This window comes from Oncorhynchus masou, chromosome 24 (assembly GCF_036934945.1).
Source record: "Oncorhynchus masou masou isolate Uvic2021 chromosome 24, UVic_Omas_1.1, whole genome shotgun sequence".
Taxonomy (NCBI): Eukaryota; Metazoa; Chordata; class Actinopteri; order Salmoniformes; family Salmonidae; genus Oncorhynchus; species Oncorhynchus masou.
The window spans coordinates 83,014,363-83,027,918 of NC_088235.1; the positions used below are offsets into that span (position 1 = coordinate 83,014,363).

Consider the following 13,556-nt stretch of genomic DNA (forward strand, 5'->3'; position numbering starts at 1 on the left):
CCTTACTGATAACATTGTGTTAATACTGGTGGGCACTGCAGCTATCCCTTCCAGCCCTGACCTTACTACTCCATCACTGGGTCAGCCCAGAGCCAAGCTGGACCCAGGGATCAACGTGTTCTCATGAAACTATCCATCAACAAAAATAACTTTGACTGAGCCGAGTGCTTTTAAACATGGATGAATGGGGTTTGGACTAACTGCTCTGCTGTCATTTCTACCCACAGAGCTCATTGAGTTGGTACCAGTGCCTGTGTGTTTGAGGCCTTGTTAATGTCAGTGGAGCCTGCGTCCTGCCCTCCCTCCTTGCTGGCCTGGGGAGGAACAAGGGGACTGGTGGGGTCGGGCGTCAATCCACACGGTTGCACGGAGGAACAGCGGGAATCAGTGGATTTATGTGCACCCCAGTAAAAGTTTATGAGAGGAGCTCCATTTCAAGAGCTCCAACTGGCGGGTTTCACATCAGTCTGTGGGCTGGGGTGGATGGACGACCTGAGTCATCACCACTCTGACTCTGTCAGTGGCAGTAGAGGAATAGTCTGGGGTGTGACCTCAATCAGGACTGATTCAACAAAGAAAATGGCCAGTCTAAGAGCATCCCTGCTTAACCAATCAGCCTCAAACAGTTATGGACTCCTTCCTTAAAGACTCAGAACTGAGTTTCACTTTCTATTTAATAATACACATGATTGGTACAGAGGTGCGGAGTCGAGCACGCTTTGAGAGCATTGAGAGCGTTAAAGGGGTGAGGTGGGGTGAGGTGGTGCTGAGCGGAGCTGAGGTGGGGCTGAGGTGGGGCAGGGGTGAGACTGGGGTGAGGTGGGGCTGAGCAGAACTGAAGTGAAGTGCTTCACTGGGGTGTGTATAACTGGGGACAGGGAACAGAGGGCAGAGGAAATGCATGGGTCACATTAAAGCAGGGTTCCGTGAGAGGCCTACACTAATGCACACCCAAGAGCCCTAACAAGCCTGCCTATGAGGGTGACACACGCACAAACGTGCGCCTGCACACACACACACACACACACACACACACACACACACACACACACACACACACACACACACACACACACACACACACACACACACACACACACACACACACACACACACACACACAAACACTTAATTTCTCAAGGCTAGTGATCTGTGACTGTGAGCATTTGTGCACAGATAACAACACACCAATACCAAGTCATGGAGCTGCAATGTTAAGGTGGTTGTAATGTATGTGATCCAGATCTAAGATGGTTATCACGCTCTGACAGACAACAGGGTTCCAGGCAGGGAAACTGTGGTTGCTCAGGAAATCACTGAGTCACATTCCTGTCTGCGATCAATCAGCCGCTACCTCAGACAACCCAATCCAACGTACCCTGCCAGGAAAAAACATGCCCCTGCCCAGAGGCACAGTGAGACCACCTCCAAATCCACTGTTTTGTTTCCATTGTTTTGTTGCCCCTAGACTGATCTGCTTGGCGTTTGTTACCCATGTTCTCATTGTCTGTGTGTGTGTGTGTGTGTGTGTGTGTGTGTGTGTGTGTGTGTGTGTGTGTGTGTGTGTGTGTGTGTGTGTGTGTGTGTGTGTGTGTGTGTGTGTGTGTGTGTGTGTGTGTGTGTGTGTGTGTGTGTATTTCACTGCATGGGTCACTGTGGTGTGTGTATGTGAGAAAGAGAGACAGTATCATGAGAGAAAGAGCAGGCATAGGAGGATAATGATCCATAGCGTGACATGCGACCATTAAAACAAAGATAGGTACCCATGTTCCGTTTGAAACATGAAAGGGATGGTTTCAGCACTGGGAACCCAACGGTATGGGATAGCGCTCTCTCTAGCCCACTGTCTCACTATAGTGGCTACCTCAGTGACAATGTGGTGAATCCATTACCTATCTACACTAGGTCCTCTCCTCTGGCCAGGTATTCAGAGGTGGGAGAGGGACATGGTGTTTCTCAAGACCACAGAGATATGGCTGTATGGAGTAACCATAGAATGGAATAGAATAGAAATACCAAGTATTATCCTTGACCGGCAAGAAACTGACCAACTTGTGTCTAACTGAACCAATAGTATATGACCTGTATTCACCCCATCTCTTTGATGTCCTGTAGCTACAGTCGTCACTCCCACCACTCCCTCTACATCCACATCTGGCCTCTCTTCCTCACTGGGTTCCACCGTAAGCCACTGTTCTGGCCAGTGTATAATAGCCTAAGTGGTTCTGGGTAGCAGAAGGGCAATTTAGTCATTAAGAAGCCAATTAAGTCATTAGAGTGGTGGTTGGCCCTCCGCCCGCCAACGGAGCCAGGAAATATCCTGTCTGATACGTGTTGCCCGGCAGTTTTCCACATATTTCTACTAGGAGTCATACGAGGCTTGACATCATCCTCTAACGTCACTCGTAAAGAGTGAATATCTACCAGTGTTTCCTTTGGGGTTTCTTTCCAACATTGTAACAATCAATGTAGTAGCAGAGTCGTAGTACCAACCATAGTAGACACATAGTAGGAGAGTCCCGGTTTTTGAACGATACTCTCCTACTCTTCTGTTCTGTGTGTTCAGATCCAGGTGTGTACAGTTGAGCAGTGGGACAGCGAGAGCCCCAAGACATGGAGCGAGAGAGAGGGAGGGAGGGAGCATGGAGCCAGAAGGAGCCAGGTTAGGGAGCAGAGGAGACAACTGTTTTTTCCATCACTTGTCTCCAGGCCCTGTGGCCAGAGGAGCGCTCCAGACCCATCCTAACACATCAGCCATGGAATGTAAACATTTGACTAAAGACCAGCTTATATGTTACCTAATTCCTCCCTTTAAATATGCATTATTTATACGAGAGCCATCCAATGAACACACTGAAAAGTGTTCTGTCATGATTTGATATGATACCAGGGAGATGTGTGTTTTGAACACAGCTTGTCTTCATCAGTGCTCTCTGTGACTCTGTCGAGACAAGGGAGATCTTTATTTCTCTGGTCACTCAGAGTATCATCTCAGACTCAGCGTATCATCTCAGACTCGGCGTATAATCTCAGACTCAGCGTATCATCTCAGACTCAGCGTATAATCTCAGACTCAGCGTATCATCTCAGACTCAGCGTATCATCTCAGACTCAGCGTATCTCAGCGTATCATCTCAGACTCAGCGTATCATCTCAGACTCAGCGTATCATCTCAGACTCAGCGTATCATCTCAGACTCAGCGTATCATCTCAGACTCAGCGTATCATCTCAGACTCAGCGTATCATCTCAGACTCAGCGTATCATCTCAGACTCAGCGTATCATCTCAGACTCAGCGTATCATCTCAGTCTCAGCGTATCATCTCAGACTCAGCGTATCATCTCAGACTCAGCGTATCATCTCAGACTCAGCGTATCATCTCAGACTCAGCGTATCATCTCAGACTCAGTGTATCATCTCAGACTCAGCGTATCATCTCAGACTCAGCGTATAATCTCAGACTCAGCGTATCATCTCAGACTCAGCGTATCATCTCAGACTCAGCGTATCATCTCAGACTCAGCGTATCATCTCAGACTCAGCGTATCATCTCAGACTCAGCGTATCATCTCAGACTCAGCGTATCATCTCAGACTCAGCGTATCATCTCAGACTCCGTATCATCTCAGACTCAGCGTATCATCTCAGACTCAGCGTATCATCTCAGACTCAGAGTATCATCTCAGACTCAGCGTATCATCTCAGACTCAGCGTATCATCTCAGACTCAGCGTATCATCTCAGACTCAGCGTATCATCTCAGTCTCAGCGTATCATCTCAGACTCAGCGTATCATCTCAGACTCAGCGTATGTTCTTCAGTTTGACACGTATTAAATTAGACAAACAGAATTCTGTGTATGCATAGGAAGGCAATGCCCACGGGGTATTTTTACCAACCTAACCACAATATGTGAGAGGCCGATATTGTATGCTATTTCAGCACAGCAGAAAGTTTCAACCTAAAGTCTTTGCTAGAGCAGAGAAGGACTACTGAGCTGTGTCGGGGGCAGTGCTGATTGAAATAGACGTCTCTGTCACAGTGCACCACAGGGCACCCCAAGCTCCTGCTGAGGAGAAACCAGATCTGTCCCTGCTGAGGAGACTCCCGCTCCAGGTCACAGTGTAAATCGCAACAAGCCCTCACTGTCTCACGTCAGAATTAGGCGTTCATCCATGTTTCTCAAATGTTACATTTCAAAGTGTTTCAGGTTAAGTTAGGCATTAAATCCAAATTCTTAAAGTTAGTCATTAACTCTGAATAATTAAAGTAAGGGTTAAGGTTTGGGGTAGGCTTAAAACAAAAATATCAAAAACAACTTTCTATCGCTGGATTCGAACATGCAACCTTTCGAACCACAGGTAGATGCTTACACCCATCCGCCATCCCCATCCAGAACGCCATAGCAAAACCGACAGCACTCACTGTTGCCCCTAGTGGCCGGTTTCCACGTCATCTCCTGATGTCCTCAGAGATGGATGGACGTCGAATACTGACTTATATCACAGGTGACCTGCCTGGAAAATAGCCCAGTAACTTAGCCTTTTCTGTTCTGGGGCCCCTGAACATTCAGCTCCTAACTCAGAGTCTCCTCATTGCTCCGCCAGCCCAGTCGCCACCTCTGACCTCAACACAGAGAAGGGGGGCACAGCTGTGATGTCATCTCCCGCTGACAAGGGCTGTGCTTTGGCTGCAAAGTGAACCAGAGTAAATAAATAGGTGTATTTATACACCAGGCCAGAGACGGAGAGACGCAGGCAGCAGAGGCTCAGGTCTACATGTAGATATAGATGTAGTGCACTGAGACGGGGTAGTGGGAGAGAGGTGCCTGTGGTTGTTGTTAACTTTTTCAGAAAGTGTCTGCTGGACGGTGACTAGCTTGCACCCCTCTAGAAGTCCTGGCTTCCTGCAGGTTCCCCCTCGCTGTGGATAGCGTGCCTTTGGAGAGTGGTTGGTGCTGGCTGGCCCACCCATCTGTCTGCCTGTATCGCCCTCCACAGCTCTGGAGAAACATGCTCTCCCCAAGCCTTTGTTTCCACAGCCTCACTGCTGCCTCACTGCTACTGCACACAGAAACCAAAGTTCTATCAGGTCTGTAAGAGCGCCAGAGCTCCATCTGTAGGGATACATTTAAAAAATAAATTGTGGCGTGGATTAGAAAACCAGTCAGTATCAGGTGTGACCACCATTTGCCTCATGCAGCACAACACATCTCCTTCACATAGAGTTGATCAGGCTGTTTATTGTGGCCAGTGGAATGTTGTCTCACTCCTCTTCAAAGGCCGTGTAAAGTTTCTAGATATTGGCAGGAACTAGAACACGCTGTCGTACCCATCAATCCAGAGCATCCCAAACATGCTCAACAGGTAACATTTTCTGGTGAGTATGCAGGCCATGGAAGACTGGGACATTTTCAGCTTTCAGGAATTGTGTACAGATCCTTGCGACATGGGCCGTGCATTATCATGCTGAAACATGAGGTGAATGCGGCGGATGAATGGCACAACAATGGGCCTCAGGATCTTGTCACGGTATCTCTGTGCATTCAAATCTGTAACGGTAGATTTCCTCCTCTTCGTCTGAAGAGGAGGTGTAACAGGGATCGGACCAAAACACGGCGTGGTATGTGTCCATATCGTTTATTATAAAACATAAACTGAACACTAAGAACTACAAAACAATAAATGTGAACATGAACGATAACCGAAACAGTCCCGTGTGGTGACAAACACAGACACGGAAACAAACACCCACAAACCAACAGTGAAACCCAGGCTACCTAAGTATGATTCTCAATCAGAGACAACTAACGACACCTGCCTCTGATTGAGAACCATACTAGGCCGAAACAGAAACCAAACATAGAAACACAAAACATAGACTGCCCACCCCAACTCACGCCCTGACCATAATAAATAAAGACAAAACAAAGGAAATAAAGGTCAGAACCCTAGACATGGGTCCCAAATGGACGGGGGATTCCGGCAGCGCAGGACAGGCGGGAGACTCCGGCAGCTCCGGAGTGAAGGGCCATTCTGAAATCGCCTGGCTGACTGACGGCTCTGGCAGCTCCTGGCTGGCTGGCGGCTCTGGCAGCTCCTGGCTGGCTGGCGGCTCTGGCAGCTCCTGGCTGGCTGGCGGCTCTGGCAGCTCCTGAATGGCTGGTGGCTCTGGCAGCTCCTGGCTGGCTGGCGGCTCTGGCAGCTCCTGGCTGGCTGGCGGTTCTGGCAGCTCCTGGCTGGCTGGCGGCTCTGGCAGCTCCTGGCTGGCTGGCGGCTCTGGCAGCTCCTGGCTGGCTGGCGGCTCTGGAAGGTCCTGGCTGACTGACGGCTCTGGCAGCTCCTTGCTGACTGACTGCTCAGGACAGACTGGCGGCTCTAGCAGCTCAGGACAGACTGGTGGCTCTAGCAGCTCAGGACAGACTGGAGGCTCTGGCAGCTCTGGACAGACGGGAGACTCTAGCAGCTCTGGACAGGCGGGAGAATCTAGCAGCTCTGGACAGACGGGAGACTCTGGCAGCGTTGGAGAGGAGGAAGGCTCTGGCAGCGCTGGACAGGCGGGAGACCCTGTAGGCAGAATACAGAGAGACAGCCTGGTGCAGTGGGCTGCCACCGGAGTGCTGGTGCGTGGAGGTGGCACTGGATAGACCGGACAGGGCAGCCGCACAGGATCTCTTGAGCATCGAGCCTGCCCAACTTTACCTGGTTGAATGCTCCCCGTAGCCCGACCAGTGCGAGGAGGTGGAATAGGCCGCACTGGGCTGTGCTGGCGAACCGGGGACACCATGCGAAAGGCTGGTGCCATGTACGCCGGCCCAAGGAGACGCACAGGAGACCAGATGCGTGGAGCCGGCCTCATGGCACCTGGCTCGATGCCCACTCGAGCCCAGCCGATACGAGGAGCTGGAATGTACCGCACCGGGCTATGCACCCACACCGGGGACACCGTGCGCTCCACAGCATAACACGGTGCCTGCCCGGTCTCTCTCTCTCTCTGGTAAGCACAGGAAGTTGGCGCAGGTCTCCTACCTGGCTTTGCCACACTCCCACACTCCCTGTGTGCCATTGATAAAATGCAATTGTGTTTGTTGCCTGTAGATTATGCCTTCCCATACCATAACCCCACCGACACCATCGGGTACGCTGTTCACAATGCTGACATCAGCAAACCCCTCGCCCGCACAATGCCATACATGCTGTCTGTTGAAACTGGGATTTATCCAGGAGAGCATACTTCTCCAGCTGCCAGGGGTCATCAAAGGTGAACATTTGCCCACGGAAGTCGGTTATGACGCCGAATGGCAGTCAGATCAAGAAAGACCCTGGTGAGGACGACAAGCACAGAGATGAGCTTTCCTAAGACTGTTTCTGACAGTTTTTTGCAGAAATACTTTGTGCAAACTCAGTTTCAACAGCTGTCCGGGAGGCTGGTCTCAGACAATCCCGAAGGTGAAGAAGCCGGATATGGAGGTCCTGGGCTGGCGTGGTAACACATGGTCTGCGGTTGTACTGCCAAATTCTCGAAAACAACGTTGGAGCCGGCTTATGGTAGAGAAATTAACAAATTATCTGGCAAAAGTTCTGGTGGACATTCCTGCAGTCAACATGCCAATTGCATGCTCCCTCAACATTTGAGACATCTGTGGCACTGTGTTGTGTGACAAAATGCACATTTTTATTGTCCCCAGCACAGGGTGTACATGTGTAATGATCATGCTGTTTAATCAGCTTCTTAATATGCCACATCTCTCATGTGGCTGGATTATCCTGGCAAAGGAAAAATGCTCACTAACAGAGATGTAAGCAAATTTGTGCACAACATTTGAGAGAAATAAGCTTTTTGTGTGTATTGGACATTTCTGGGATCTTTACATGTTGCGTTTATATTTTTGTTCAGTATAGATCAGAACTTGACCGCTGCAGTAGACAGAGATAGAGAGGATTTATTTTTCTAATTTATGCTGCTGCTCTTTGCTTTACATGAGAGTGGCACACTGTACTGTAGCTTGTTGGCCAATCATAAGTCATCAAAGTGGCAATAGTCTGCAGTCATAGAGCCTCCATGAGGGGCAAAAGTTAGGAGATTAGTTGTTGTTTGTAACTGTGTAGGATGAGAAAGCGCATGCAGACTCAATTAGCCTAGCTTAACTAGCCTCTCCCGGTTTGATGCTGTCAACACAGGTACTACGTAATCATATTGGAAGATAAATAACCTAGCTATGGCAGCTATTAGTCTACTATAGCGCGAGTCGGCTTGTTGGTTGCAGTCTCTCATCTCTCCCTCCTCCACGTGTCACTCGCTCACACACACAGCACTGCCCCTGCTAGAGTGTCATCTATCTGCATATGCATATCAGTTCCGGATGTGAAAGCACCATGTCCATTTCAGAACGGGTCAAACGTTTTGGACCTATAAAGTTCTCTACCACAGGGTACACTTTTTTTTTCTCCTTTTTTTCTCCCCAATTTCGTAGTATCCAATTGTTTAGTAGCTACTATCTTATCTCATCGCTGCAGTCCAGCGCCCTTAACCACTGTGCCACCCGGGAGGCCAGGGTACACTTCTCACCATGAGGGAAACTGTTTATCAGTTATACCTCTCATCTGGACAGATCACTTCCTGTGAGGTCAGGAGACCCAGGGCGATGGTTGACTCAGTGACACCACCACACTGTCCCCACGCTGAGGGGAGGGAGGGGATGCAAAGCTGGGCTAGCCCATGCCCCAGGTCCAGCCGCACAGTTCCAGGTCACTGGCTGTGCAGGGGCCAGGTGCCTACAGTATGAAAATAATTATGGCAGATGAAGAATCACCATCGGAGACCCTCTTGATGACGCGGGAGCAGCAAGTTACAGGATATTGTAATCAGCTACGTTTATTGGGAACAAATTATATGTGGACAGTAGGGTTTGGAGCTGTCAGATCAAGCCACCACAGAAGAAGTAGAGCTCATGTTTCAGATTAGGGTTCGCACTGACATGATGCACATCAAGTCTTTCCCTGCTCTCCCTCCCTCCCTCACCGTCACTCTCTCTCTCTTTCTCTCTCACTTTTCCTCTCTCGTTTTTTTCAGTCTGTCAGCCTGACCTCATCTTTGTTCCAATCAACCATAGAGAGAGATCCAATCACCATAGAGAGAGATCCAATTACCATAGAGAGAGATCCTATCACCATAGAGAGAGATCCAATCAACCATAGTGTTCAAATTACATCGCAAATTATAATTGACTATAATTGTTTCCACGTCTCTTTCATTTCAGGTTTTGAACTCTTTTCATACAACTTGAGATGGTTGATAATTTGCTTGCACAAAAGTCCAAAAGTCCATTATGCAACTGAGTTTATTCAAGTTATTCATTATGATTTTAGAAAAATAACCTCCAACAACACAAATGTTATCCATCAATACACCTGCTGTAACGGTTCTCCTCATCATCGGAGGAAGAGTAGTCAAGATCGGACCAAAATGCAGTGTGGTATGTGTCCATGTTAATATTTAATAAATCAACTGAACACTGAATAACAAAACAACAAAGAGAGTGAACGAAACAGTCCTGTAAGGTGGAACAACACAAAACAGAAAACAACTACCCACAAATCAAGTGGGAAAAACAGGCTACCTAAGTATGAATCTCAATCAGAGACAACGATTGACAGCTGCCTCTGATTGAGAACCATACCAGGCCAAACTCATAGAAAACCAAAACTAGAACAACAAATACAGTGGGGCAAAAAAATTCATTAAAAATCCTACAATGTGATTTTCTGGATTTTTTTTCTCATTTTGTCTGTCATAGTTGAAGTGTACCTATGATGAAAAGTACAGGCCTCTCTCATCTTTTTAAGTGGGAGAACTTGCACAATTGGTGGCTGACTAAATACTTTTTTGCCCCACTGTAGAATGCCCACCCCAACTCACACCTTGACCAACCTAAACAAGAAACATAACAAAGGAACTAAGGTCAGGACGTGACACCTGCCTTGTAAAAATGTCCCTTCCCTGGAACAATAGAAAGGCAGGCAGTCGTCCAATACATTGTATTGGTGATTTACTCATGTTCTCATTGGAAGTAACAGGCATTACACCAAGAGTTAATGATAGAGTGTTAGCTCCAGGCTGTGGTCATTAGAAATTAGACTTATATTATCACTGCATCCTGTATACTACTACACTGAGAAGCTGTTCATGACTTGGCCTTGCAACATTGCTCCGTTGTAGGGCAGTTGTGTTCCAGGTTCCCATGCATGTGCAGGGCAGCTGTATGTATGTGTGTGTGTGTGTGTGTGTGTGTGTCTTTGACAGCGTAGTTAGGAGGTGCTGATGAAAGAGGAGAGGCTGTGTGGGCCCAGTGCCTCTCAAATTAGCGCAGGAGCCCCGCACCCTGTCACTCGGGAGGCCCAGGCATGCCGGGCTTGTGTGTGTGTGTGTGTGTGTGTGTGTGTGTGTGTGTGTGTGTGTGTGTGTGTGTGTGTGTGTGTGTGTGTGTGTGTGTGTGTGTGTGTGTGTGTGTGTGTGTGTGTGTGTGTGTGTGTGTGTGTGTGTGTGTTTGTGCGTGTGCGTGTGCGTGTGCGTGTGCGTGTGTGTCTGTGTGTGTGTGTGTGTGTGTGTGTGTGTGTGTGTGTGTGTGTGTGTGTGTGTGTGTGTGTGTGTGTGTGTGTGTGTGTGTGTTTGTGCAGGGGAATAGCCTCCCAGTTCTAGCACATCAAAGACATGCTTGGACCTCCCAGAGTTTGGAAAAATTGACTTGAGTTGACCTCCCCCTAACCATTCCTGGGCCATCCTTTATTTAGACCTCCATGTTACCCTTCCACTACAGCCCTTCCAAGGAGATATGAAACACGGATACCAAAACCCACCCCCTCCACAGCCCCCTCTCTTACCTGGGAGAAGTTAAGTCCGTTGAGGGGGTGACACTGCTCCTCCACCCGCTCCACCGCTCCTGTCCTCTTCCCCATGCGGTCGGCCTCCTGGGCCAGGAACAGGTCCAGTACGGGGGTCCCCCGCGACCTCACGTCTGACTCCGTCAGAGAGTTAACCATCAGCATCACCCACACAGGCCTCTTCCTCTCCCAGTTCCCTGCAATGGCATTGAAGAGGTAGTCAGCGTACAGCCCCCGGCCCCGCTGGTCTGCCGTCATCCAGTAGGGCATCATGTGCTTGACATAGTCCAGGTGGCGTTTGAGACGGCGGTACAGGTCCCGGGGCAACAGGGTCTGCAGGTTTTCCCCGTGGGGCAGCAGCTGGCAGCTGGTCAGCTTGGAGATGGTCAGGGGGTCAGTCAGGTCCAGCTCGAAGAACACGTTGGCGCTGGTCTGAAAGGCCCGTTTGGAGACATCTGGGATGAAGTCCCACACACGGGTATAGGGCACATGGATGGTCCCAAAGAGATAGGAGGGGGGATAGGGAGCTGGGCGCTCCACCGTCCAGAGGAAAGAGTTCATGTCGGTTTGCTATGGGGGCGCAGGGGGGTTGAGGGGGAGGATGGGGAGGAGGAGATGCGAGAGAGAGTTTATGACAATCAGTATTTGAATAGAGTAAATTAACCTTCTGAGTAAAGGCCATTGACAGTAGTTAAGTCAAAAGTACTTTTGTGATTTAGTGATTCAAAACAGGCTTTTTAGTTGGTTGAGATACATGTCAATGCAATAGAATCTGTTGAAATGTCAGCTGGAGATAAAGGCAAGGGACTCAATGAAACCTTGTCAGCTAACTTCCACTGTGCTTCTCTCTGTCTGTCTGCTGTTCTGAGGCAATGAGTTTATAGTGAAGCTTTCCTTGTAAACAGACCCCAGTGTATTGTTGAGGTGCATAGCTGTGCTGCCAATGCCTCTGTGAAGCTGGGAAGCTTTTCAAGGGTTGCTACGGCAGTATAAACATACTGAACCATATAAAACTGCTGCAACCCACCTAACTGGGATATCCTTTACTTGAGGAAGTACTTTTTTGCAAAAGCCATTGGATAGCCTACACAAACAACAAAATGCACGCAAATAGGCCTTTGCTGAACATTTTGTCAAACGTGGCTACTGTATCCGGTTTACTGAACACTATAAAAGTCTGATAAAATGGAAAAAGCTTTGTTTATGTGTCTATTTCTTACAGTTCATTAACATTCTAGGGATTTGATGAGGGTCCTTATGCATTCTTTACAAAAACATCCATAGATCATAGCTTTGCAAAACACAAGTCAACCCATAGAGATGCTGGTATGATGCTGGGATTGAGGATTTGTTTTATTTGTATCAGTCGCTTAGCAGTTTCGCTGGGTCCACCAACATGGTCCAAAAATGTTGCTGTCTTAGAACTCATTTCCTGACATTCTACACATTCTGCCATGAGGCTGAGAGAAATGTTGCTGTCTTAGAACTCATTTCCTGACATTCTACACATTCTGCCATGAGGCTGAGAGAAATGTTGCTGTCTTAGAACTCATTTCCTGACATTCTACACATTTTGCCATGAGGCTGAGAGAAAATGTTGCTGTCTTAGAACTCATTTCCTGACATTCTACATATTTTGCCATGAGGCTGAGAGAAAATGTTGCTGTTTTAAAACACAGTTCCTGTAATTCTAAACATTTATTTCACGACTTTCATGATATGTTCATATGCTATCTGGGGGGGCCAAGCCCCTTGAAATGTTTATTTCTACCCTAATTCAATGAAAACGTCCCCAGTTGTAATTACAATTGTAATGCCAATGCCATGCTAACATTTGTCATTTTAAATTACATTTTTTAAAGGATTTCAAAACCCTGTCAAAAGGCATTAAATATTTGGAAATATTATTGTTTTTGCAAGGGATTTTTATTGTCATAAATGTAATTTGTATAATTTTAGGCCTAATTATTGCATTGAACTATGTTTTATACTAAAATGCTTGCACATCCTCTCAAACTTGCAATTTGCGATGAAGACGTTTCAAAACGTTTCTTTGGAAAGGATTCTCACATTAGCATAGCCTAAGTACAACAAAATAAATGCATGGGTGACGCCTACAGCTCTGACTATTATATTTTGGCTATATATTTTGGTAACTTTATACATATCATTTGTTAATCATTAAATCGTCAAACGTCTGTTCGTCTTCACCGAGACAGGAAGACTTCTTTACGATCGAATAAGGATAGTTGAAGTCCGTTTTACTTGACTTGGCCGAGCCCAGACCTGAGGAGAGCTCCTCGCCCGCTGGTTGTAGCTCGCTCCGGAGCACTGATGTGAACAACTCAATTTTATTGGGTAATTACCTTTAACACAAAACAGATACCTCTGTACTGACGTATTACAAATCACATGAAGGGGGAACAACATATACAGTTCAAGCCTGGACCCTGACAACAATGCCATTATAAGTTGCAGGTTAAAAATACCAACAATTTCATTATTTTGTGGACTATGTTGTAGCAATACTATCAAGTCAACCCTGATAAATATTTTCAATAATGTATTATAACACATTTGTATTATATTAATAGATCACATCATGCCCCGTTAAAATGAACTATAATGAACGTTATTACTGCAGTCATGTAATTCCAGTTATGATGTAGGCCTATT

General features: G+C 47.4%; 1 protein-coding gene across 1 annotated transcript in view; it reads right to left on the reverse strand.

Moving 5' to 3' along the window:
* The window catches only part of trabd2b (TraB domain containing 2B), a 98,524-nt gene that overhangs the window by 83,407 nt on the left and 1,561 nt on the right, over positions 1–13,556 (reverse strand). Inside the window, exon 2 of the mRNA XM_064933203.1 lies at positions 10,881–11,450. Coding sequence (XP_064789275.1) covers positions 10,881–11,450 — 570 coding nt within the window. The remainder of the gene's footprint in view (positions 1–10,880; positions 11,451–13,556) is intronic.